Source organism: Anopheles funestus, chromosome 2RL, assembly GCF_943734845.2.
Source record: "Anopheles funestus chromosome 2RL, idAnoFuneDA-416_04, whole genome shotgun sequence".
Classification (NCBI taxonomy): Eukaryota; Metazoa; Arthropoda; class Insecta; order Diptera; family Culicidae; genus Anopheles; species Anopheles funestus.
In genome coordinates this window covers 78,460,096-78,486,651 of record NC_064598.1, presented here as the reverse complement: position 1 = coordinate 78,486,651, position 26,556 = coordinate 78,460,096, and the positions used below count along the sequence as shown (strand labels likewise).

The window sequence follows — 26,556 nt, the reverse complement described above, 5'->3', positions numbered from 1 at the left end:
ACTGAGAAACTTCGAAATTGTTATATCACACCTTAATTCTTAAGACATTGGAAGGCAAATTGTATTGAGAGTGGAAAATTTGAACATGTGAAGCGAATATACTTATTATCAGCCCATATCAGATGATTTATAGATTCCGTACCTACTTCAAACGTAAAATAAGAAATAGTTGAGCGATTATAGCCATCAAACATAATCTCTCTAGGACATTGTTGAAATCTGATTTTTCTCTTGACATCAAATTTGTTACACTCTGTACCAAGAAACGATCGTTTGGTATTCGATGCCCTGCGTAGCTTCATTGCAGGTTGCACTCAATTGCATGTCATGCGCAAGTTCAAAGTGCACTGAAATAACTGTCTGATCGAATCACTCCTTCTCCGGCTTATCGCCACGTTGCATCTCAATACATTTCCCAGACAGCTGTAAATGTCGAACCATTTGTACCGCTCATGTGCACCGCTCCAAAACCAACGCATGAACCAAGGCGCCATGTTGCTACAATGTACGTACAGGACATACTTTAACGTTAAAACTACGCAATTTAACGTGACGAAAGAGATGTTGTGAAATAGGTTCCGAGAAGCTGGGAAAAAACTGTACGGGAGCAATCGTCACAATCATGCATATAAACAATCGCAATTGTTTTGTGTGTTGTTGCTTGAATTCGCCTGAAAAATCGAATGGCAAACGGGCCAAACTGCTGCGAACCGATTCCACATTAGCACACGAATGATCGATAACCTTCTTGTTGGAGTTCAAAGATTACCTCGAGTTTAAGATGTTACGAGCGTCATACACTCGATGGAACGGGAACGAAAGAAGGTTCTTTTATTCCGGATAATCCAGCATAATTTCGGGTGTGTCGTGCACACGCGAAAGCGCAAATGTTACTTACGCGTTGGGCTGTTACCACTTCGCTGTAACTGAAACATACCGGTGAGCTATTAGCGAACCGATGCGTCGTATCCGGCCACACCAACTCCCGAAGGCTTATCAGTGCGATGACTACAAACGACTGGCTAACTGTTGAAACGATCATCTTCGGGCTGGCAGTGTACAGCTTCTTTGCTGATATAGTCTAGACCGGGGTTCCACTAGCCGAGTCAATCCGACTGATCAAACAGTCAAATCCGGAAGGTTTTACTGTGTGCACTGTTCGCGTTTACGGGTCTGGAAGTTTACATCTGTGGAGGGCGATTGTAAGGCATTGTGGATGTTGAGAAACCATCATTACCTTACCTAGTACGTCGATTACCACCTGTATAGTCCGGCCAATTAAATGTAGCCCGTGTTTGCAGTGCATCAATACAAGTGAAAGTTAAACAGTAGTATCGTACAAGCGTCAGTATACCAGACTCTCGATAGACGGTAGCGTTTGGATACGTTAGCGTGTATACACTTAGCTTAAGGATAAGAGGAATCCTCTGGTGTAGTAGTGTCCCTGAAGTTGTGAAGTGTCGTAGCAGACAATCAGTAATATCTGCTTGAGAATGCTAGTGCTCAAATACGATAACTTCGTCCCGATACCAATTATAGACAGTTCATGACACAGAGTGTCACCTTAGTGACAATAAGTTTCGTAGTTTAATTCCCATCGACACATCATTCGGTAAGTATCGACGATGCGTACTACCTTTCAAATGAGTAATTTCATTTGGTGTAAAGAACTCCGGAAGCTTTCTGGACGACTGGAAGGAATCACCTAGATTACTAGGCTGGTTTAAATCGCAATTTCTCACCGCTTATCAGTGCCACGCGTAGTAACGAAGGTTATAAAACGAGTGCGAATTCTTCACGACATGCCTTCAAGACGTGTACTAAAATTTGAAGAAAGATCCCAAAATAGTTTCTCAATTCTCTATGCGAGAGAATGCGATCTTGCTGACAACTTCGCTTCTGGAACGTTAGCTCCACTTCACTAATCAACGAATATTTGCGCAAATGATCGTACTATCTCGGAGCAAGAGGTCATGTTAGGGAAGAGGCCGAAAAAATTCCATTCATACCTCTACTTACCGCTTACCTTCGCTAACACTAAATTATCAAAGACCAGAAACAAACAACAAGCAGAACTATCAGAGTCCCCGAGTCAACACACCCCTTCGGATGACGCGTGATTGTGTGTATAGGGAAGGACCATGTGCGTTTAAGGAGTACAATTTGTTAAACAAGCTCAATCAGGAAGCGTACGGTGGTGCACACCAAGAGGAAAGGAAACGATCGGCACACAGAACCAATGGAATATGCTGAGGTTATCAATAGACCCACTCCCGGTTTTTCTTCAGGCAAACGCACACGGGGTACAGTGCAATCAGTGTCCCGCAAATAAGCAAAAAAAAAAGAAACAACAACAACAACCACTCGAACCAACGAACGATGTCTCGAGAAGCTAGAGGATGCGATTATAATGTGCGATCGTACCAACAAACAAATATTTGTACTGTAAAGGAACACCAGTGCAAAACCGAAACTGGCTATCAACTTCGAAAAAAAATAGCGGCTGATTACTACTACTGTCCCGACGTTATTATTATTTGTTTTTTGTTTTGTTTTTTTTATTAAAACTGCTTTCCCTCTCCTTTCCATGTTGTGTGTTTCTTTTCTTGGCAGATCGCCGACCAACATCTTCCAGGCTGATCGTAGCTGAACTGAGGTGTTATCACAAGTTCAACGACTAAACGGAGTGTGTATACCGATACATTACACACATCCTCTCTACACGTTCCCGGGCGGGACGACTTTTTGTACCAATCGCAACGGAACCTTAGAAACTTACCTATTACTACTCTATTACGCCATCTTATCATCGTGCCCACTAGCGCCTATTATAACACCGTCTCGTTTCGTCGGATAGTCCGATGGCTTTAGATTTTGCTGCTGGTTGTTTAGGAGGTAAGTTTTCTTTTTCCAAACTTCCGCTCCACTTTCTTTGTACCTTTCTCTTCGGTGGTGTGCACGTGTTCCTATCCCGAAGGGCACTCCTAGTGTCCCACTCCTATCTGGCGTGATGTTCACGTTTTCGTCAGACGACTTTGATAGCGTGGTGTAGCAGAGAACCCGGACGTGGGACCATTTTTCGTACACACATTTTTCGGAAGTTTTACAAGCAAACGAAACAAACAAAGACACATCATCCCGTCACGGGTGATGATGACCACGATGAAGACCTGTTAGGTCAACGTTGCTATCATCGGATTGCTTTAGACACCACTGATAATGTTGACTACTATCGGGCCTAACGGCCAGAAATGGTTTTGATAGTGAACTTTTACTGTTGATCATTACAAACATTACCTCTTCATACCTCGCTGCCCATTATCACTTTCACCCGAACCGGATTCATTATGGTACTGGGCAGCAAATAAGGCTCGCGTCCAGCAAAACATTACGTACCCCCTGCGAACGATCTGTGCGACATATCGCTCTATAGAGATCGATCGATCGATACCCCTTTTTTCAGTAATGCTGACTGATCGTTTGGTATTATGCGATTATTTCCACCCCTCCCTGATGGTAACCTAGGATGGAAAGGTGGCTGTTGATGTTGATGATGATAAGGGACGGACGATGCTACTACAATCATGCACACAATTGTTCCTTTTTTTCGTTGCTTTAGGATGCGCCGGAGTTCTCGTTGGATTTCCGTTCGACACGGTGAAGGTTCATCTGCAGACACAAAACCACCAGAATCCATTGTACCGTGGCACGATCGATTGCTTCCGAAAGATCATTGTGCGCGAGGGCGTCCATGGACTGTACCGGGGGATGTCAAGCCCGATGGCGGGCGTTGCCGTGGTGAACGCGATCGTGTTCGGTGTGTACGGCAACATACAGCGGCGTACGACCAATCCGGACTCACTGTACTCGCACTTTCTGGCGGGAACGGCCGCTGGTTTAGCACAGAGCATTATCTGCTCACCGATGGAGCTGATCAAAACGAGACTCCAGCTGCAGGATAATCTACCGCGCGGTGCAGAACGGTTTAGTGGACCGGTCGATTGCACCAAAAGCATCTGGCGTCGGGAAGGTGCGCGAGGAATTTTCCGTGGACTGGGCATTACGGCAGCACGTGACGCGCCGGGTAAGTTAGAAATATATTCCACTACAAACATTCGCTAATGTCAGGAATGATCTATCCTTTAAATGCACCCAGGATTCTCCAGCTATTTCGTGGCGTACGAGTACATGGTACGGTGCGTTGTGGATCCATCGCCATTCGTTATTCTGATGGCTGGCGGTCTTGCCGGTACCTTCTCGTGGCTCGTAACCTTTCCGATCGATGTCGTCAAATCGCGACTACAAGCGGACGGCATATCCGGCAAGCCTCAGTACAGTGGATTGATCGATTGCATAAAGAAAAGCCACGCCGCTGAGGGTATTGCATTCCTGTCGCGAGGGCTCGCGTCAACGCTACTGCGTGCTTTTCCAATGAATGCCGTCTGCTTCCTGGTCGTATCCTACACGATGAAACTGTTCGACGATCCTAAACTTAGCACCGTGGTCGAACTTGGAGCAAATGCCGCGGCAACGGTGGAACCACCGTTACTGATCGTTCCCACAGTCGCCGGTACTTCAAAGCTTCAAACACCCGCAACAATCGGCCATAAACGAATCGCACACGATCACGATAGCCACCTGCTAAACATCAAGCAAAACACCTATCGATTCCTGCGCTCGCTCGGAGCGTTCAGTGAGGCAGTCTGCTGTGCCGAGATGGGAGAACTGGCGGACGATCTGTACGATAGCAACTCGGACGAGCGGTTAGGTGCAAACTATGCCAAGCTTAACGAACTCCTGCTCAGCACTGACCCGGAGGATACTAGCAATCGGTACCCATTTTTAGGCGACTGAATGTCCTGCCCCAAACACGGCATGAACGTGTTTCAGCTCCGTTTTGTTGGAAAAGGCCACCAAAGACTTGTGTACAAAGAAACCCTAGACTAATCGTTGCCGATGGGAACCCTGTGTATGAAAATATATGTTTTTTTATTATTTAAATGTTATCAAAATGAAAACCGTCTCACACAGAAAGAAGCAAATGCACGCACACAAACCAACGTATTATTTTAGCAATTGAATAATTTTGTTGAGATTATACTTCTGGGTGGGAAAATCATGCTGCAGTGTTTCGACCACCGCCACAATATTTTCATTCACCTCCCGCTGACGCTGCAGATCGGCCTGGATAAGAATTTCGTTGCGGAACTTTGGCAGCTGCTGCGCGTTTGCCAGCGCCCGATAACGTCGGGCGCGGTATTGATGGCGTACGATGTAATCGAGATTTTCCTGCTTCAACATGGACGCCTGTTCGGTTTCTGCTCGGATCAAATTAGTTTGAAGTTTTTCCTCCTCGATCTGTTGCTTTTTATTCTCGATCTCTGCCTGGAGCAGCTTCTGGGCGGTGTCGATCTCGAGCAGACTCTTCTCCGCTTGAGATATTTCCTAGAAAAAAAGCAAGTAGACGTAAGAAGTTAACTGTCCACCAACAGACATTCCATGGGCAAACGGGTAACCTACCGAAAACACCACCTTCAGCTTGTTCTTGAGCTCGTTAATCTTGTGCTGCATCGTCGAGCGGGTTTTAAACTTCCCTCCGTACACCTTTTCGCGTGCATTAACCGATTCAAAAATATTCTCCCGATGGTGGACAGTGTTTTCCAGGTCGTGAACAAGCTTTTCCTGCATACGCTTCAACTGTCCGTACCGTACCTGCATACGATGTATTTCCGCCTTCATTAGGCCGATCTCACTGTTTTGTGTGGTTTCCTCTTCCTTAAACTTCTTCGCCTCGGTCGACATTTTGCATTTCGTTTCCCAGGACAGTGCTTCTCGGTGCTTCTCCAGCACCTCCTGCTTACAGCTTTCGATCTCCTTGCCAAGATCCTTCAGCTCTTGTTCCAAGCCTAGCACGGCTATTTCGGCATCTCGCAGCCGCTCCGTTGCCTGGTGATGTGCTACCACGCACTCCTGCTCCCCTTTCTCATGCACTTGGCGCGTTTTGAACAGATCCATACTAGCGCTATCGAGGCGCGTGTTGAGCGCCGATAACGAGCGAACAATCTCCCTGTTTTCATTCATCACCTCCTCGAGCTGTGCTTCGATTTTGATTGCTTTCTGTTCGGCCAGAAGAAGCTCTACATAGGAAAGATGAAAGCAAGCGCATTAAAATGGGACACAGCGTAACATTACACACGCAGAATGCCTATACTAACTCTTTCTGGAGTAGTTGATTTCATTCAACTGCTGGGTACGCTTTGTCGATAGTGTTGCGGTGCTCGTCTGCAGCTTTAACCACGATGCGCGCACCTCCTTTAGCTGTACCTCAATCTCCACGATGTCTTGCTGCACGTCCAGTAGCTTCAGCTCGTCCGGGTTCATCTCCTGACCACCGGCCTTACTGATCAGTTGGTCCAATTCGCGATTCAGTGAATCCAATTTGCGTAGCTTCGCGGCAATCATTTCCTTACCGAGCTTTATCTCCTCGTTGTGCTTGTTTGCTTCAGCGTCCTTCTCGTCATGTTCAATCTGCGGGGGGGGAGGGAATAAATACAAATAAATGTATGTGCTACGAACCATTTCGCTGTATGCGCTATCAGCTTACCTTCACTTTGCTCAAGACATCCTTCGAGATTTCCACCAGCGATCTCCACTTTTCTAAATCGAGCAGTACCGTCGAAAGCTGATTCTCGGTGACATCCATGTTGATCTCCAGCGCTCTACGCTTTTCGGTAGTATCGAACAGTAGCTTACGCTGCGCTTCACCCGCCTTATCCGTAGTCAGGTGATCTTGCAGCAGCTCCAATATCTGCTCTTCAAGATCGAACTTTTTGCGGTTCTGTTTCTCCAACGTTTGGCGCAGCGATTTGAGATGATTCTCAATCAGCAAACCCTCCTGCTGTGCCTTCAGGATATCGGCCTCCGTTTGTTCAAGAATCAGCGCATAGTGATCCAGGTCACGCTTGAGCTTATCTTCGTCTTCCTGCTCCTTGCGGACTTGCTTCTCGAGCGAGTTGATATCACCCTGGATGCGATTCTTAAAACCGGCCAGCTTCTCGTTCTGCTCCATTTCCTTTGCTGCCGCCTTCTTGGTAATTTCCGTTTTGCTCTTGATAACTTTATGCTCCTCGTAAATCGACTCGAGCTCTTCTTTCGTCTTCACCAGCACCCTGTCCCGCTGCTGGATCCCTACTATCACTTCACCCCACGCCTGGTACAAACAATTGTGTTCGTGCTGTAGCGCTTCCAGGTCGGTGTTTGCATCGGCCAAACTGCGATTGATCGTTTCCCGCTTTTCATCCTGCTCCTTGATCTGATCCTCGATCGCTTCCAGCTCATGCTCCTTGCGCTTCACTTCATTGGAAAAGTTTAGCACGAGCAGATCGGCCTTACGCTGTTCCTCGGCCGCGATTAGCTCGTCTTTCGTGTCCTTGCTAACGACACGCTTAGCAACGGCAATTTCGTCCTTCATTTCTTGGTCCCATTTTGAAAACTCGTTCTCCAGTATGGTCAAGTTTTCCAGCTCCAACAAATGCTCCTTGTGCTTCTTTTTTAACTCTTTCAGCTCGAGCTGCTGCTCTTCGAACTCTTTCCGGTACTGGGCTGCCTGCTTTTCCTCCTGCTGCCGTTGGGCGGCCAGTTCGAGTATTTCCTTACTGTAAATTTCGAGAAGCTCCTTCTGATTATCAATTTCTTCCTGTAGATCGTACAGCTCGGCGCCGACCTCTTCGGATTCTTTTTCATTCTGCACCAGCCGATGGTTTAACTCAGCCACTTCCTCCTCTAGCTGATTCTTTACCTTCAGCAGATGAGCCTTCAGGGCGGCCTGGAATCGCTCGAGCAAGGGATGATCGGTCTCTAACACCCCCACGGTATCCATAACGGATTCGTTAAATGCATCCGCCTGCACACTGATGGAATTAGCGTCTTCTTCCGGATTCATCTTTAACCAGTGAGGAGTTTAACCAAATTCCTTGCTAGCTGAGAACAAAAATACGTAATGTCTCGGGCAAGCGTCAGCAGTAAATAATTAAAACGCAACGGTTGCTATGGTCACGTGTTGCTAGGTCCAACCAGCATGCAGTCAATTAAATAGTCATTTGAAACAGCAGATAACCGTGTAGATAGTAGTTTGAAATCTGTAAAATGATTTTTTACATCGTTTCGAAAACGTTCCTATTTTTTGTAAACGTAATCACTATATTTTACTGTTTCTTTCATAAATCATACCACGTTTATCAAACAATTTATTTTTGGCGCTTCAAATCGAATTTCGAGCAGATTCGAACAGATTCGAGCAGAATGATTTCAATGCTTCAATTTTGAATTTTATATATTCCTTTTTTGTATCACTTCATACTTAAATAATATAGATTGTAGTGTTATCTACGTGTAATATTATTCAGTTTCATTAATTTCATAACAGTTGGCTTAATTTTATGCGTTTAGATGTAAAAATATAAAAATAATCTTCCCGGATACTGCTACGTTACATGTGTAGGTCACTGTGCATGTCACCGTGAACTGTCAAAAGATCGTTTTTGTAAACAAAGTGGTAAAACGTAAACAAAACAATATCCTTTGCAATGTTCCCTTACAAATGTGCTAAATAAAGACAAATTTCAATAAAAACTCAGCTTTTTCCTGTCTTATCATGTAACGTGAGGCATTATTCAGTGTCAGTGATGTAAGTTCATGTACGGAAGATGGTTTCAAAGCGTAATTCTGGTTTCATCCTGAACAGATCGTGAGAATCTCTAAAGGTACGGGAAAAGGCTTCCGAACTTCACAAAGCATACCTTCGAAATGGATTACAATATAAGCCGATTGTGCCGTGTGTGCCTGGAGGAGGGAGTATTTACATCGATCTTTAGCACCGAGTTGGTTCCAATGGCACCGGCCAATATGCTCGTAATGTGTTCGAACGTGAAGGTAAGCGTGTGTATTCTGTATAATCGTGTAGAATGAAAAAAGATTGCTCCATTCCATTCATAGGTATCGAGAGATGATGGTTTACCTAGTACTATTTGCAACAACTGCATGTACCGGCTAGGGGTGGCGTTTCATCTTAAGCAACAGTGTGAAAATTCTGACATGAGACTGCGCCAATACATGAACGGAGGCTCTACTATGAACTACAGCTATACGATGGAGAAAGAAACGATGACGGACGATTCATGGCTGCTGTCGGGAATGGAACATAAAGTCGATGACCATAAAACAAACGAAAAGTATGTGTTGCTTACTGTCTAGTTTGTTAACACATAATTGTAACGTATTTCTTCGCTTCTCACCTGTAGAAAATCGAACAGTAGAAAAAGATACAGACCCAAACTGCCAGAAGAACGCAAGAAGAGAGGACCGAAACCAATGCCGAAGATACCGCAAACATGCTACCAGTGTCACAAATCGTTCAAATGTGCCGCTCAGCTACAAATGCACCTAAGGTAGTGGCCTAAACTGCTACGGAAATGAATCATAATCTTAATAAAAAATATTATCTTATTCCATCCCCAAGGACACATTCCGGTGAGAAACCGTACGCGTGCAACATTTGCCCACGACGATTCGCTCAAAAGCACAACCTTGCCATCCACGTGCGTACGCACACCGGCGAGCGGCCGTATCAGTGTGAAATCTGTAGCAAACAATTCTCAGCGCTCGGGAACTTTCAGGCGCACAAAAAAATACACACCAACGAACGAGACCACGTATGTCCATCGTGCAACAAAGGATTCATCACATCCGGTGATCTTACGCGGCACATGATCTCACACTCGGGCATTAAAAACTATCACTGTGATATCTGTGCCAAAAGCTTTAGCCGCAACCGCGACATGATGGCACACAAGCGAAAGATGCATCTGAACGAGTGTGGCAACGAAAGCTACAAATGTCACGAGTGCCACAAAGTGTTCGCTACGCTAAACAATCTAAACGGTCACATGAGGGTACATGCGCCGGATGTGAATGTTTCGGTAGAGGATCCAGTTGGTGGACTGATGCCACCAACACAAGCACAACAACAACAGCAGCAGCATCAGCAACATCAACAGCATCAGCAGGTTCCAGTGGCAATTGCACTCGCACCACACGGACTCGGACCACCGGGACCGCTCGGTGTTGGTTTGGGTATGTTACCGTATCCTTCCTCCCACGTCGCAACACATCCACCTGCACAGGTAGGTTACCATAGCCAGATGCATCCGTCCCAACGGTTGCATCCGTACTGAAAAATCCCTAAAGCCAAAACTCCACTATCATCACATCATGGAAAGAAAGAAAAAAAAAACACACACGCAACAACAGTTTACATCACACGATTGCATTACATCATTTTTGTATTTATTTAGCTTATAAGGAATAAAAATTTGTATTTGCAGATAAAAGAGTTCTATTGCTTATCTGGTTGTGCTTCCTAACATCCTAGAACGAGAAAGTTTTGTTTACCGTTCCGATCGGTACCTATCAATTTTACATACAAGATAACGGAGAGGAAAAATAGTACATAGTGCTAGCGTGCTTGTGATACTGGTTTTCCTTGGAATCAACACATAATTGTCGCAATGTGTATGTGTGTGTGGGACTTTGTGCGTATTGTACGTGAGCGTGGAAAAGGATTTTCTTACGCAACACACTATCTTAATATAAACGCTTCCTTAAATTACGACTTTGCATCGCGATAGAACGATAAAATTGGCCATAATTTGAATGTTTCATTCATTTGTAACGATTTGATTTCCATTTGGCACACTTTTGTTTTGTGAAACGTTTTCCAGTATGGGAAAATGGGGCACAATTTTAAATTTAGCCGCATCAATGTGCCTTGGTTGCCTTGGTCGAGTTTAACTATTTTCTAAACAATAAACATCTAATCCCATGCCCACCACAAACCGATGCTGGTCGTACGAACGTTTCATTAATAAAGTTGCAAAAACACACACACACGCGCGTCACGCCTGTTCACGTCGTGTTTCATGCACATGCAGTTTTAGACTAAACATACGCCGAAGGGTTTCAACAAACGCTACGGTTGCGCTATATATAAACTAAGCTAAGTTTAGGCTGTTCGTTCCGGATATTCCGGTCCGGAGGATCGCTTTTATCACAAAATAATGGGGAAGACCGTCCGTGAATACTTTTGGCTTCTTCGACGACAACAAGAGCAAATACACATTTTGGACACTTACATTTGAACCAGAGATACGTAATATTAGATGATGATGCATTACAGATAGATTCCCTAACTATATCTGGCTGTGCTTTTACGTCTACACGTGTCTGCACAACAAACAACAATGTAAATACTTTTTCCGTAAATTGTGTTCCATATTTTCTAGCCTACACTCTCAACAAACAACAAGCAACACCCAAACCACCGCCTTTTTGTGGTTTGTATCTTTAATATCTGGCGTATACCGTGCATAGTGCATCCATTATTGTTTGGTCCTTTGCTGCCTATTTCCGGCAGGATAGTATCCTTTTAAGTTGCTATTTCTTAATGGCTGCAGGATGCATGCTCCATAATTATATTAAAACTAACAAAGCGTACGGGCAAGGATATCCCTTTGTATTTTCAAAAAAACACTCCCGTCCAGCTGAACGTAGTAAATGGAAGTACGTGGACATTGTGTGAACAAATTGGTTCCTGTTTGGAATTGGTTTGAAAGCTACCGCTGTACGGGGAAGGACGGTGATACTTCACAATCGATGCAACACACTCCCTGGGCCATATTTGTACATCTTCACCAGCAACGGATAGTGTACGTTCTCGTCGTAACCGTCCGTCTGCTTTAGTTCAAGATGTCGTGCCCAGATCGCTTCGTTGTAGCACTGCAGCAGCTCATAATGGAAACCACGCGCAACACACTCATTCAGGAAGAGATCCAACGTTTGACCGCGTCGTGGTGCCGTAATTAGTGCGACTCCCTCATCGGCCAACGATTGCCAGATCGTATCGATCAGCTGTGATCGTGATTCGTCGAAAAATAAACAGTCAGCAGACAAGATAAAGTGATATCGCTCTCCCGTGTCGTGATCCGGATTCTTGTTCGCTTGTTCCCACTTCAGCACGGATGATTTGATCGTACAGTTGAATTTGTTTAGTACGAGCGTTTTGCGCACATTCTCCACCGATAGCTCATTCCCATCGGTCACGTGTACGAACGCAGGTTGTCCGTACTTGGCAAGTACTAACCCTGCCAGACAGGTCATACCACCACCGAGCTCGAGCACTGAAGTTCCGTCGAATTGTGATAGTCGCGAAAGGATGTAGTAAGCTAACGCTTCCTCCGACGGCCAAACGCAGATATTGCCAGTATTGTTAAATCCGATCAGTTCACTTGCAGTCCACGGACGTTCCGGACCGATCAGACGGATCTTCAACCGGTACCGATCGTACAGCCGGTAAACGTACACATTCTCATCCTTCTCATCACCAGCACGATCAGCTTCGATCAGGTTAAATTTGGAGAACTGATCGTCTTCACTCGAATCGTGCCGGAGTGCCTTCGCGAGCAACTTCCAACGCCGGCGTGCATTGCCGGTGTTGTGACGCTTTCGCTCCAGTGCGTCCTCCAGCTCATTGACAACGTCCGTTACGACGAGCTGCTGCACGGAAGCTACGGTACATTCCAGCCGATTGTTATTAGCAGTATCTTGTCCGGTGCTATTTTTATTAATTTCCTCGTCTAGCCCCTCAACGTACACCAACGTCCTCGTCGGTTCGCTAACATCACACCCTTGGTTGTGTTTGCTAATATCAGCTGCCAGCAGAGACGCTTCCTCCTGGTCATCTTCCTCACCATCTCCAATGGCCGCTGTCCGGCACAATCGTCCCGACCAACGGTCCGTGTCCGTGCCAGCAATTGGCATTGAGGGAGCAGTGATTGATGGGACGGTAGGGGCGGTAGCGGTGCCCTCAACCCGTCGTTGCCGTCGCAACGATTTAATTGGATTATTCTCACCATCAACCGCCACCGACGATGGGACTGGTGGCGCTTGGTCCGTACCATCGGTGACCGTGCCTGTCGGCCGATCCGGTGTCACCTGTTGCTGAGTTGACATTTTCCAATTTATGTCATCTTCGTGTCGTCGGCGCCGTCGCAACCACCGGTCATCCGTCGCGTCGTCCTGCACGTTCGTTTGGTCATCCACCGTTGTCACCGAACCGACCGAACGCATTGCAGTTAAGGAGTTGTCTCTCTACGTCCCGTGTGTCAGCAGTAATCACCCCTCGTGCTCATCAAGATTTGATCACCGTACGTAGACCCGATTCCAAGGATTGATTCGGTTAATTCCGCACACGGTTGAATGGTTAATTTGTTGTTACATCCACGCAAGAAAACACCTTTCTCGTACACGGGCACTGGCGCAACAGGGAAGAGAAAGAAAACGGAAAGTATTAGTACAAGTGGCAGAATGCATCACACACTTCCTGCAAAAGGGAACGAATCTAAAGTCGGTTGGCCTTCCACCACAACCGTGGGGAACGGCTAACATACAAAACGTTGAAACGGTTAGTTTAGTAGTTGGTTTATTTATAACAATCAATTCCCGGTGTAACCTTACATGCCTCCTGATCCGCTTTTGCCCCGCGTTCGTCTAGTAGCACAACTGTCTAATGCATACGATTTATAGTAGTACGCTTATGGACGAAAATGTTGGCCACGATTCACGATACACTTGCCATTTGTTAGCCATTGCAATAGACACACACACACACACACAGACACACAAACCTGACCCGACCTGGTCTGCTTCACTGATGACGAGAGACCACCGACATCACCGATTTCCACTTGAGACCTTTCACATGCTCCAAATGGTTCCGATGGATTTACCGATGTGGGGCGAAGGTACCAGATTTTAAAGCCAACTCGCTCCCGTCCCCGTTCCTTTCTCGATAAGGGTTTTTTGGCTGCAGTTCAACTCGCAATGGATGGGTTGTACATACATCGGTAAGCTAACAATCGCACCAAACAAACCATGTGAAGCAGGCAAAAGCGTACAGACATAAAATTTAAATTGAACCGTTGACGTGCAAATGTGCTACAAGGATGGGAAGGGGGCAGGTTACAACTCGCCGCTGATATGCTTTGATACGGGAGCAGCGAATGGCGGGAAATAGATGATGTACTTGGTAAGATAATCAATTTGCTTACGAACGTATATTCGTTGATTTTGTGCTTATCAGAGCGACGGTAATGGAGTTCTGATAAGTGTGTTTGTGTTTTGAATTTAGGGGTAGAGCGAAGATATGGAAGTACTCGGTACAAAGGCGATACAGAGAGGGTGCGTTTTAATCAACAGCTATTTAAATGATGTATCACAAGACTTCCCCAATGAAAAATTCCTTCCCCAATCAGCTCAGAGATCAGAGGTACATTCCAAGGTTTTTTGGGGAACTTTGAAGTGAACGTTTCGCATGATAAAGTTGAAACCATATTAAAATAGACCAAGAAAAGAAATAACATTAGAAATTATCATATGAATGACTTCCAATAACATTCGTAATAGAGGAGTATTAGGTATTGATTGAAGCGTCTGAAAGAGGATTGCATAATAAGGGTTCCAATAAATTGTACAATCCAGTAGAGTTTATCAAGATGTGACGACACACAAGAAGCATGAGACCTGGACAGCAATGCACGCAGCATTATCAACCATCAATTATCAGTTCCAGAAATACATTCAAGATCCAAACGTAGACGGCTATTCGATGTAGCTGATGCTTTTGAAAAGATAGAGCAGATATCAGAAACTCTCGGGCTGGAGATTAACGAGACTCAAAATTGGGACAATGGGCCTGCGACATGGGTGACGCAGAGATAGGTAATCGAATCTTTGAAATTTGCTACTAATAATGAGTCAGCAACGGCGTCGGTGACGAGATATGCGTATTTCCTGAGAAATGCACAAAAGTTTCCTGAGAAATGTACAAACGCTTCTGAGACACGGGTTCTGCTCTAAAGTAATGGAAGATTCTCTTACGTATTCGAGAAGAAGGTACTCAGAATTGCGTGTAAATGTTACGAATCAGAGAGAGTAGATTCAACAAGTCATCTGTCTAAGTTGTGGGATCACTCTGATGATCCATATAAAGAGCCTATGATCTATTAACAAAACTGAATACTAAAACTCTTCATTATATTATTTGATTTAATTGCTATATTTAAATTACTTGTATGCCAGTACCAGCCCGAAGTCATTGTCTGGCTATCAATTTTATGAATTACTGATTAAAATCTTTCTCTTCTTGTGTCCCTCCTCTTTCGATCGCTGGCTTTCGATTTACTGATATCAACTGTCTTTAGAAGAAGCTTTTTTCTCATTCTTATGACCCGTTTTAACATAAGCCAACAGCATCAGTCTGTAAAACTTCAATCTATATTTTCTCTCTCATTTGACTTCATTTCTTGCACGGAGTTCCAGCTGATGACATTGGATTTCATAAGTATGTGGCTGTTTTATGCCTGTATATGTGTGTGTGTGCAGTAGATTTTTGATGCCAAAAGCCAACGGCAATCAAAGACAAGAAAATCTGTACCCGATAATGTGGTGTTAGATTTGGATCACACAATTATCATTCCTTGTGTGTCTAGAAGCATAAGGCATTGTTCCAACGTCGGAACATGTAAGAATCGCTTTCTTTTTACTATCTCTCTCTCTCTCTCTCTCTCGCTAAATCCCTCTCTATCACGTATTTAACATTCGTAGTCTCACTATCTAGATCTTTAAACGATCAATTTAGAAATCGTTTCAAGGATTTTCTTGTGGTATCGCATCCTTTGCCAAAAAGAAGTCATGCCTTTTTTGCACGATGGATGTAAGCGGCGGACGCTCGATTTGACCCTGCCAATATGGTGCCGATTATGGCGGTGATGATGATGCAGTAATGCAAGGGTTGGTGGGCTATTGGCTATCGGAGGACACGTTGCACAGACGTGCAGCAGATTTATCTTCATATACTGGCGCACTCACAATTGTGCCAATTGCATAAGCGACAAACCACGGACTCAAATTCAAATGCGGCAAAGGATTTTGGGTGGCAAACACACACAAAAAAAAAGATAGGAATCGATTGCAAAACTTACGACCCAATGAAGCGGCTATTTGACCCAAAAATCCGTACCGGATTATAGTTATTGTTTAAAAATAAATACCCACACTTGACAAACAGTAAATCATGCCTGTGCTTCGCACTATTCCTTTAAGGCGGTTTGTGCAGGTAATTCCTTTGCTTTTCATTTAATCGGTACAAGTTTTACTGAGCAGGCAACTCTACACGTTCATGCAGCATTTGTCAACCTCGACTGCTCGGTCGTACGGGAATTGGTTTTAAATGCCAAAAGGGAACTCTCTGCCAACGATGCGGAAAAGCGTAGCGATCGGGGGGGGCAGTGATGTTGATGGTGAGGAGTGTATCAGCAAAAAACGACGACAACGACGACAGTGATGCTGATGGTCAAATAAAAATATCGCCAACAAATGGGCGAGCAAATCTCTAATATCGTTAATTTGAATGTAAAAAAACAGACACAGACACAGACACAGACAGCCAGAACAGATCTGGATGGTATGTCGCACAGGTGGATCTACTGGTTACGACTTATAAACGGCGGCACGTTCACACAAGCGCACACGGCAATGTCCTATTCAGTCCGCGTTCAAGGATTGGGAACCGTAAGCGCCATGTGTGCGTATGTTTTGATATGTTTTTTTGTTGTTATTATTGAAAGCAGTTAGTAGACGATTATTCACCCTTTTTCCGACAGCTAAAAAACGGGAAAATAAAACAAAAACCGAGTAAGATCCAATCAAACCAACGAAACCGTACATTGGCCACGTGTTGTCTAATGGGGTTGGTTTAATTACATACAACCCCCCGGCGGACAAAACGGAACGAGAAAACTTGACGCTGATGCGCCTTTTAAAGCCGTAATTCATTCGCTAGCGGAAAGGTTGAAGTGGTTCACTGTGATGTGTTGATTTTGCTTAAATGGAGTTAAATTGACCGTCGAGTTTAAACTTTTGGTGAAGTGTTGACTATTAAACAGCATTTATGGGTAGACCGTTCTTGGACAAATTCAGGAAAAAGAATAATTAATTCCTTTTTGTTATGATTGATTTTTTGTTTTCATACATTTGATTTTACCCGTTTGAGGTGATCTTGACCGGATAAAATTGGAAATTGCATTCTGGTTAGCAAATTGATCGCATTCTTGCTTAAGCTCATTTAAAATATTATTCGAATAATTTAAGCTACTTAAATATAGTAGAGATTACAGCGAAAACTTCCTCATTTTATTTATTAAACCTTGTTTACCTACTTATCAGGCAATGCAAGTCATTTTGCAATGACTTCTCCCGAACAATGTCCCAACCAAGTTTTATTAATTTTTGTATTTCATAAAACATATTCTTCATGTCAAGGTAACAAAAAAGAAAATAACGCACAAAGCATTTAAATAAAAAACATATTATGACTTTGGTAAATAAACTAAAGAATAATGCTCGAACTATCCATGCTCTATGCTCCAAATGAAATAAGCTATTAATTTCCCCCCCATAAACTCAGTGAAAGACTGGCCCTGGCTCATTAAGCCGACATAATTACCTTCAGCAGTAAACCGACAACGATGACGACGGCAAACGGCGGTGACATTAGCACTCCTAATTTGCACAATGGCTCATAATTTCTTCGCCTCACGTAAAGGTCGGCTTCTATCGCCTTGGGGAAAATGAAGATTGTGCAACTGCATACGGGCCCAATGGCGAATGGGAATTGCATAGCCGAGTTGCCGAGAGATTGTTTTTTTTTTGTTGACCAAGCCGTGGTGGACACCTTTACTTAAGGTGTTTTCGTTTTTTTGTCTATCTTGTCCGTTTGTTTGTCTGTCGGCTCGGTATGACAGGTTCAGCTGTTGTGCTGTCTTCAAGCAGCCACTCCCCAAAAAAGGAAGGCGTCACTAGCGGAGAACACTGGGCAATGGGAATGCATTTCGAACCAATTATCCTATAAATAAATAGTGTTTCCTTCTTATGATGGGATGTTTGTTCAATTGCGTCGCCCTCAAAACGTACCGACCCGCCACCAATTACAAACCCCCGACTCTGTGCGGATAAACGATTTCAAATTCGTACGATTCTGTGGTGGCAAAAAAACCAAAACATCAAGCTAATACATTACCCTGATCGATGTAATCATGTGCAGTGGTATTTAGTAAATTAAATATTGTTTTAGTATAGATAGGTTACTGCCGTAACAAACGTACGCACAGTTTGTGTAAACAAATATTTAATCATCCTTTTGTGGATCAACAAAATGCTGTTTTTGCAGAGGAAATGGCAACACGAGCCAACAGCAATTAGATCGATGCGACAGACAGGGTTAGAATTTATTTTATTAGCTACCGGTTTTGGTGCGGGATCGTAATAAAACCTGTAACCACTGTGCAGCCGGCCGGAAGCAAAGTCATGCGATAATCAAGAATGAATGCCCCAAAAATTTTATTATTTCGTTTTTTTCCCCTTGGTTCGAAAAAGAAAACACGATTCGAAAGTCTTGCCACCCGTGTAAAACCCCCCCAGTACACGTACCACAGAGCGGACCGATACTCAAAACACATGTTTCAGTTCATTTTTCAATTTGTTTCATTAAGCAACCACCCGCCCGTTGGAAAGCGGATCGTTGGATCGTTGGGTGGGGAACATACAGGGACTGAAAAAGGGAGAAAGAGGAGAGAGAGAGAGAGGAGTTGTTTCTTTTTCTCTGCTTGTGTCGATGTCTGTTTCTTTTTTTTTTTTTGGTGAATTTTACTTAGTTTACATATTCGCGATCTAGTCGTATTTACACAACCTGTAGCTTCAACGCAGATGGCCCGATTGGAGCACCGGGTGTTTGTGGTATTCCAGCTTGCAGCAGATACCGTGAAGATGATCGTCTCCCACACACGCACAAGGAGAATTGGGAAAGGAGCGTTGTGGCCGTCGTTGATCTCCCAAACCGTTTACTGGATCGAATCAAATACACACACACAGACACACATATACACGTACACAAGCAATAATGAGCGGCCTTCAAACCACCCACCGGTGTTCATCCGGTGTTCGCGGAAGATCAGCGACAAAATTTATGAATGAAATTTTATTTCAAGAGTGCCTTTACACGGCCCGTGGGGTGGATGTGTTTAAAGGAAGGGGGTGTAGAAAAACACGATCATCTTCCTCATCTCCTTTCCTTCCCAACATTTGCTTTTTGGGGGGGGTGAAAAAGATCTTTTAATAACAAATTATTTTCACCTAACCAACAGACCGAAAGCTGTTACACCCTTTGAGCTGGCTGTATCCTTTCTACTCTATTTCTGTTTGATGCCGGTAGAATTTGAAGAAAAGACACAGTTGATCACAATCGTACCGCAATGGCTGTGAGAGGGAAAGAAAAACGTCAACGGCACAACATCGAAACCCGTCGCTATAATCTGCTGATCGCGCATTCCTTTTCAATGGCTGCCGGTGTGGTGGATATGCTTGATCTTGTTATTTTGGGACGCAAAGGCTATACTTAGACAGCGTGGTGTACAACTTAAATGTCGCTGCTTTGCCGGATATTTTCAACACTTTTAATTTGGCGATGAATTGTAAGCGAAACATAGACTAATTAGATACGGACACAAAATATACTACCTATCGCATCAAAGTCAACAAAAACAACACACAAAAAACGCAGGTAACTTCCTACCGAATAATGACGGTTGCACACCCAGTTTTGAACGATGCAAATGCAAAATAAGGGGGTAATTTAATGTGCCGAATAAACAAATTCCGGCAGTCAGCAGATGGAAGCGAACCACCGACGTTTAGGTAATTTGACATTTGTGATTCGTGTCACATTGGTTTTATTTTATGATTTGTTTATTTGTAGCAGCCAAACCGCTTGGTAAACAGTTGGGAATGGTAAAGTTTTCCTTTGAGATGAAATTTTTGACTTTCTCAAGCCAACAACCACAATAACCACTGGCCGTTGTTTGGATATACTTTTTAGTTGTTGTTGAGAAAGTAAATCTAGGTGGCAGATGGAATTGACACTGGACACACAAAACCAATGTTTCCGTTTTGCAGATGGAGGCGCCTGGTGGTTTTATACACGGATAAGCATTTTATCTGTTGCATGAGTAGGATGGCTAGATTTATTTACTTTAATTTTATGAGCAAACCATGAATTGTGAGAAAAATGGAATGATTTTTTTTTTTTTTTGTTCGGTTATAACGGCCTGGCCGTATCAAGACTTATTTTACCACGTAGCAGGATAGTCAGTCCATGGCTACGGGGGGACGGTCCGGATGGGATTTGAACCCGGTCCCTGCCGTGTGGAAAGATTTTTTTTTAACGAAAATTAAATTTAGAAAGGTCTTGAGTGGAATTATGTTTCTTTTTTTTTAATCGTTAACAACGGCCTGGCCGTGTTACATTAGGTAATGATTAATTTATATAAATATATCAAATTAATTAAAAATCTTAAGAAACTAAAAAGATGATACTAAACGATTTAAAGGATTACTTAATGGGTTTGCAGAATTGTATTAACAGTTTTTTTATTCCGTAAACTTTGTTTCAATTAATTAATATTGTAGCAATTTGTAACAATTTTAAATTTAACTGAAATTATAACTTTTACTATTTCTTTTTTTCTTCCGTTTAATTTCCTTCCAAACACAAAAAAACGATGGAGACGCCTGGTGTTCCAATATTCCTTCCACAGAACAACACGATGGAGACTCCTGGTGGTTCACTATTTCACAACCAAACACCAGGCGTCTCCATCACATTTCACACACGGTTGAAGGCCAAAAACTTATAACGCAAGAGGTTTCACAACCCGCAGAGCCGTATTTCCTTTTTCATTTCCTGACTTACTAACCCCCCTCCCCCCTTAACTGTGTCCATTTAAATTCCCCTTCGACCACAACGATAAAAGTCGATAGTGGTGAAGTTGACCGAAATCATGATTTATGCTTGAAACAAACGCAAGACAAACTGCCCAAGTTGTTTCGTACGTGTATGTACTAGCGCATACAGCACGTGTGCACGTGCATACTCGCATACGCATAACGAAAGTGGTAGGAAAACGCATTCTTGGCACATAATCACCACCACGTTGAATGTTGAAGAATAAGGAAAGCTTCAATGTAGAAAACGGGAGAATGTTTTCTACAACTACCGGTCTGGTGTTAGGGCAAGGCTATGACAAGAAGCGAACACAAATTTCCCAAAGGTAGAAACTAAAGAGGCAACTGATCCGCAATCGTATCCGCAGAATCATCCGCAACATTCAGCAACAGATGATAAACGGTTGTTGTTTCCAAATTTTCGAACATGCTCAATGGTAGCGCTTTGTCGGCTGATAGCGCTCTCTTGGCGCAAATGCACGTACACAGACTAACAAACGTTTAAAATCACACTACCCTAGATTCACATGTGCAATGCTCACCTGTCACTTCTTGGTAGTGCCCCTTAGACTACGAACTGGAATGCAGTGCAGTGCCGTTTCATGGAAGCAGCGAATTGCTCAATGTCAGATTTCGGTCGATTCACGGTCAACAGCCAACCATAAGCATAAGCACGTGGATGCACCAACAAAACAAAATACGCACTGCACACTAAGCACACGTGGCAGTAGCCTTTCTTCTCACACACACGCATTGAAGCACATTAAGATTGGTTGTATGCGGTTGTATCACAGCATCATCAGCCAGCAGTATCACTTATCAGTGGCTCTAGCGTTCACACATGCGGAAGGTAAAAGCGTCTCTCTAACTAACACCTTCTTCCCTGACACCTTTTTTCCGTCACAACGCACAAACGGCACAACGCGTCTCGGATCGAAGAGATGGATCACGTTCGGTTCGGCTTTAGGTTCACAAACCGCGCGAACCAGCAGCTGTCCTCGCACTAATTAAACATAATACTGATTGATGACCACCGCCGGTGGCCACTGACTGACACCCGTAGTGGAGTGTACACTACACCGCTAGTGAGGGAATGGATGAGCTGGTGGTGGATGATTTGGTTGGCGTTTTTTTTGTGTTTTTGGTTTAAATAAACAAAAAAAAATGGTGTAACGGAATTAAACGATCCTTGAAAAGTTTGTTGAAGATTTTCTTGACCGTTTTTTTATTATTTATTTCCCCTCGCTTTGAAACAATTATCCGTCGAACACTATTTAATGAAGCAGTTTTTGTTTTTTATTAACCAGACAATTAGGAAAATTTTATTCTCTTTTCACTAATATCCTATCCGCTGTAAAGCTTGTTTTTTGAACGTTCCGTACTGGTCACACTTAACTGCAAAAAAAAAAATACCGTAACGTGCTTGATCTGCTTCGAAGCACAACACGATGCTACCGTAACGGAGCACCAGATTGAACTGAGACCGGTGAATGAGCGGAACGTAACGTTTTACGGCAAATAAAAACTGGCAACATACGGAGCCGGCACAGCGAACCGAACCTACATGAGGATTGCCATTTTCATTCCCCCCACCCAAACGCTCAAGGAGCATCCTTTCTGTGTTCGCTCTTTTGAAGCTAATTCAAAGCAAAAAAAAAAATACGAATAAAAATAATATGTTCTTTTTAAGTTGTTTTTTTTCTATAAATCTCGTCTCTGCCCTAGCGTGCATGTGTATCGAAATTCAAACAGAATCGAAAGAGCAAACACACGACAAGAAGCACGAGAAAGTAAAGTCGGAAAGAATGCACTCTTCAATGCTCGCCCATTCTCTCGAGCTCTCGAAGCGCTTGCCAAGATGCACACAGCAAACGGGTAAGAAAAATGTTTTGAAATGATGGTCAAATACACATATATACCCCCTATCAATGAGAGTGTTTATTTACCGCACAATAAAGGAACAGTAAACCATCCAGAAGATCAGCCCGCTCCGTTGATGAGCTGCTGATGCTCAACGTGAAAATGTTCGGTTCGGAGAGAAAGCCACGCTCGCATTTAAAGCATGCTTTTGGCGCAATTACGGCAGGTCAGGCAAACCCCTTTAGCGCCGAAGGGCTAACAGTTTCGAAGCTGTTGGTGTTAGTTTGTTGTTTCTTTTTTTTCGTGGGTTCTTCTTTCGCGGGAAATGCCAGTCTAAAAATGACTCAACCATGCGCGCCCTCCGGTTGAATATCCCACCCATGAAGGGTGATTGGTTTTTGCATTTGTGTGTTTATAATGGTTTAATTCGTATTCGACGAGCAGCAGCAGCAGCAAAAGAAAAAATACAACTAAAGCAAAGCAAAAACTTTGTTTTCTTTATTGCTGCACGCTGCAGAAGCTTCTTGTAAGTTTGTACAGTGAAATGATTTATGATCGGCATCAGAGTGGACGGTGAGGATTTTTTCTTTGACAGGGGGTTTAATGTTTTTTTTTTATGGACATCACACATATTTTTGAATGCTAGTCTTTTTTTTACCGCCTATTATTGCAGGAATGGGTCATGATGAACCCAGCGGGTGAAGTGGTGTTTGGATTAAGGAGAATATGTGAAGGGTTGGATGGTTTTGACGTGGAGCTTTTACAAGATTGAAACATGTTGACGATTTTTAAAGTAAATTTAATATATTCTCTACTTTATTGTAATACTTTTTTATATTCTTTTTCGTTAAATAAAAATTAGCAAAAAAAATTTTTTTGTTAATCAAAATGCTTCATTTTCTCAATTATTGTGTAACAAGTTGCAAGTTTTAACAGTTTTCGATTTCTTTTTAATACAAAATAATAAATTATCCTACTTGTTATTTTTTTAACCAAAAGTGAAAAAAATGCTCAAAAATCCTGTTTAAAATACGCTTTAATTTTTTTTATTTATTTCGTTTTGTCTGAAAGTAGAAATTGGTCACAGGGGATAAAAAATGAGAATGCCAGACAGAAGAACACCCTAGGTGTATATTCTGTGGGAAAGCATTTTTTTTCTCGACAAATGCAAATATAAAATGGTACAACAATTTGGACAGATTTCAGACAACCACCGCTGCTGAAATGGTCACCGAATAACGCTTGCGGTTAAACGCGAGAAAATGTGACATTTTTCATTGGAATTATCTTCTGTACTTGGGACTAACGCAACGTATATTCTTGATACCTTATCAACTTAACTTTTTTTTAAATTTTTTTATGTATTTATCTACTGAAAAACTTACAGAGGAATATGAATTACTAGAAGAAACAATCTGATTTTTTTTTATTCGTGTAGAACGGTCTGGATCTGTTTTTTTTCCTATTTACTACAAATTACATGGTCTAAGTCGTGCTGCATACGACCCAACAAAACAGCACTGAATGTGTATAAATATTATTTAAAAAAAAATACAATTAAATTGCAAGAAACGCAAAAATTTAAACATATTGCATTAAAACAGAAATAAAAGAGTTCAAGCTCACTTTAAGCTAAATGATTTAATCACCTTCGAGCTGCAATTGGTCATTAAAAAAATTGTATTGTATTACACAAAAAATGATTCATGGTCAGAATTTGTTTGAAAAACTTTTCAAATCCGTTTTTTTTCAAATCGTAGCACGGTGTGGTACAAACAAAAATCAAAATAAAAAAATCCTCACCTCACTAGCTGGCTGCTTTTAATCTTCAAAGTGAACCATTACCCTGTTGCCTGCTGTCGATTGTTTGCTTGTGCAAAGCGGGCTATAACTAAAACAAATTTTCCCGCTTAAGCCTACGTATTTCGTTTGCAACTCTTCTAATAATAAAGATCGTTGCAAACTTCTTCACTTCGCATGGAAGGGAAAAATAAATCTGTAACTGCCACGTTCTCTCTCTCTCTCTCTCTCTGTTTTTGCTTCTTTTTTTTCCGTTTTGCCCTCACCATGTAATGGGATTTAGCTGCGGCTAGCGCTAATTTATACATCCCTTTCCGACAATGAGCGGCAATAAAGGTTCACGGTTTGCACGTACGTTCCAGCAGTTGCGGCCAGACCTGGCAGGTTCAGGGATGTGTCCGTACACAAAAGATGAAGACATTCCTCAAGGTAGATTGTTCCGTTGGTTACGTAGGGGTAGGGGTAGTAGGCAGTATAGGCCAGGTTGGGAAAAATGTTTTGCTCTTGCACGCATGCACGTTGGTAAGTCATTCCACACGGTTGGCCGGTGGACCAACGTAAATGGCGAACCCGAGACAGGAGTAATAACTTCTCCAGGGACACGTTGCTTGTCCGGCTGTGTAAGAAGGTAGTGTAATAAAAATGCTTTTCACCACGAAATGTGTCACACTTCTCTACACCCCCGGGCCGGCTGTAGACGGGTTAAGGTCGAACGGAAGGTATTCCTGGAAATGTGGAAACGATCAAGTAAAGATTATAAAACACAGTTCAGCTAAACGTTCAAAACACACAAAATAAATCAAACTATTCGCTTTCCATTAGTATGAGGGGAGAAAAGAAAAAAAACGATTTATCCCAACATGATCGTATAATACGATCATTTAAATGTTTACACAAGCACATTCCATTCTGGCGCTAAAGAACATGTGGAAGTTTAATTACATTATCCATCCTTCTGTACGTCTGTCTTTTTTCTTCCATCCTAACACTAATTAAAATAACGTTGTGACATAAAGTTTATTTAGTGATTAATACATTCACGGTATGGTGCGAGAAAATCACGTCCCTGAAGCGGAATCTGCAGCCGGGGAAACTCCAAACTCTTCGAGAGCAAAAAAAAACCCCGATTGACCGGGGCAAGGTGATGAAAAGCGTTTTCACCCCCATTCACACACCATCGAAAGGTGGCATGGTAAAGGCGAGATGATCGTAGCGGTTGCAGCGGTTTTCCTTTCGTTTTTGTAACAATTTCCAAACTACACCCGACCGAGGAACGATCATGCCAGACAGAATGGTGGTGAACACACTGGCAGATGGTTGAATTTTTTGTTGCTCATCTTGTTTTTTTTTTTGTTGCTGTGTTTACATTCAAAATTACTCGTTTTTTGAACAGATCTAAGGTCATTTATCTTTGAGCTGCCTCGATCCAGTACCGGGTTTCAGAAGGTTGTTGTTTGTGTTGCTGGCTGTAAATTGCTTGCAAAAGTTGCTGTTATAGAATGGATCGAACTTCAAAGAATCAACAGATATATGAGACTAATGTAAACAGACAAAGTGTTGCCATTTGTACATTCTTCTTCATGTGCGCGTTGGGTTGGATTTTTTTTTAAAAAGGTAGAATTAAACCAATTTTGCATCACTGTCGTCAACCGATTGCATAAATGTTCATCTAGTGAAAGGCACAAAAAATGGCGCATCGAAGGACGGAGTCTGACATTTAGCGCCCCGCTTTTTTAAATTACTAATTTGCTTCGTGCACTTCACCTCGATAGATCATTTGCAGCTGCAACTCGTCTCCCACACGGAAACACATGTTTCGCTGCTAAATAAACAAAACCGACCGCATCTTGATTCTTCTTGTGGTGTGATATATTTTGAGTACCGCGGGAGAGCCAGAGAGAGAGAGAGAGAAATCAGAAATGGACAGGAAGTGGTTCACGCGATGAG

General features: G+C 43.0%; 4 protein-coding genes across 6 annotated transcripts; 2 read left to right on the top strand and 2 right to left on the bottom strand.

Moving 5' to 3' along the window:
- Positions 1 to 1,025: 1,025 nt before the first annotated feature.
- LOC125762514 (mitochondrial basic amino acids transporter) lies at positions 1,026 to 5,058 on the top strand. The gene is made up of 4 exons (XM_049424678.1): positions 1,026 to 1,612; positions 2,614 to 2,895; positions 3,620 to 4,084; positions 4,157 to 5,058. The coding sequence occupies exons 2-4, from the start codon at positions 2,862 to 2,864 to the stop codon at positions 4,852 to 4,854; spliced, it is 1,197 nt and encodes a 398-aa protein (XP_049280635.1). The 5' UTR covers positions 1,026 to 1,612; positions 2,614 to 2,861; the 3' UTR covers positions 4,855 to 5,058.
- Positions 5,059 to 5,061: 3 nt separating this feature from the next.
- LOC125762506 (coiled-coil domain-containing protein 40-like) lies at positions 5,062 to 8,137 on the bottom strand. Its single transcript, XM_049424666.1, has 4 exons — positions 6,605 to 8,137; positions 6,216 to 6,528; positions 5,521 to 6,137; positions 5,062 to 5,445 (listed from the first exon to the last, which is right to left on the bottom strand). The coding sequence occupies exons 1-4, from the start codon at positions 7,940 to 7,942 to the stop codon at positions 5,065 to 5,067; spliced, it is 2,649 nt and encodes an 882-aa protein (XP_049280623.1). The 5' UTR covers positions 7,943 to 8,137; the 3' UTR covers positions 5,062 to 5,064.
- A 362-nt stretch (positions 8,138 to 8,499) lies between these two features.
- On the top strand, positions 8,500 to 10,390 carry LOC125762513 (zinc finger protein 235). 3 transcript variants are annotated; one of them, XM_049424677.1, is made up of 5 exons: positions 8,500 to 8,655; positions 8,744 to 8,931; positions 8,995 to 9,230; positions 9,300 to 9,446; positions 9,518 to 10,390. In XM_049424677.1, the coding sequence occupies exons 2-5, from the start codon at positions 8,806 to 8,808 to the stop codon at positions 10,230 to 10,232; spliced, it is 1,224 nt and encodes a 407-aa protein (XP_049280634.1). In that variant the 5' UTR covers positions 8,500 to 8,655; positions 8,744 to 8,805; the 3' UTR covers positions 10,233 to 10,390. The 3 variants fall into 3 exon arrangements, with proteins under 3 accessions (XP_049280634.1, XP_049280631.1, XP_049280633.1); XM_049424674.1 differs by having other exon boundaries at positions 8,500 to 8,686; XM_049424676.1 differs by having other exon boundaries at positions 8,500 to 8,931.
- On the bottom strand, positions 10,309 to 22,533 carry LOC125762510 (calmodulin-lysine N-methyltransferase). Its single transcript, XM_049424670.1, has 2 exons — positions 21,492 to 22,533; positions 10,309 to 13,366 (listed from the first exon to the last, which is right to left on the bottom strand). The coding sequence occupies exon 2, from the start codon at positions 13,180 to 13,182 to the stop codon at positions 11,701 to 11,703; it is 1,482 nt and encodes a 493-aa protein (XP_049280627.1). The 5' UTR covers positions 13,183 to 13,366; positions 21,492 to 22,533; the 3' UTR covers positions 10,309 to 11,700.
- Positions 22,534 to 26,556: the final 4,023 nt, after the last annotated feature.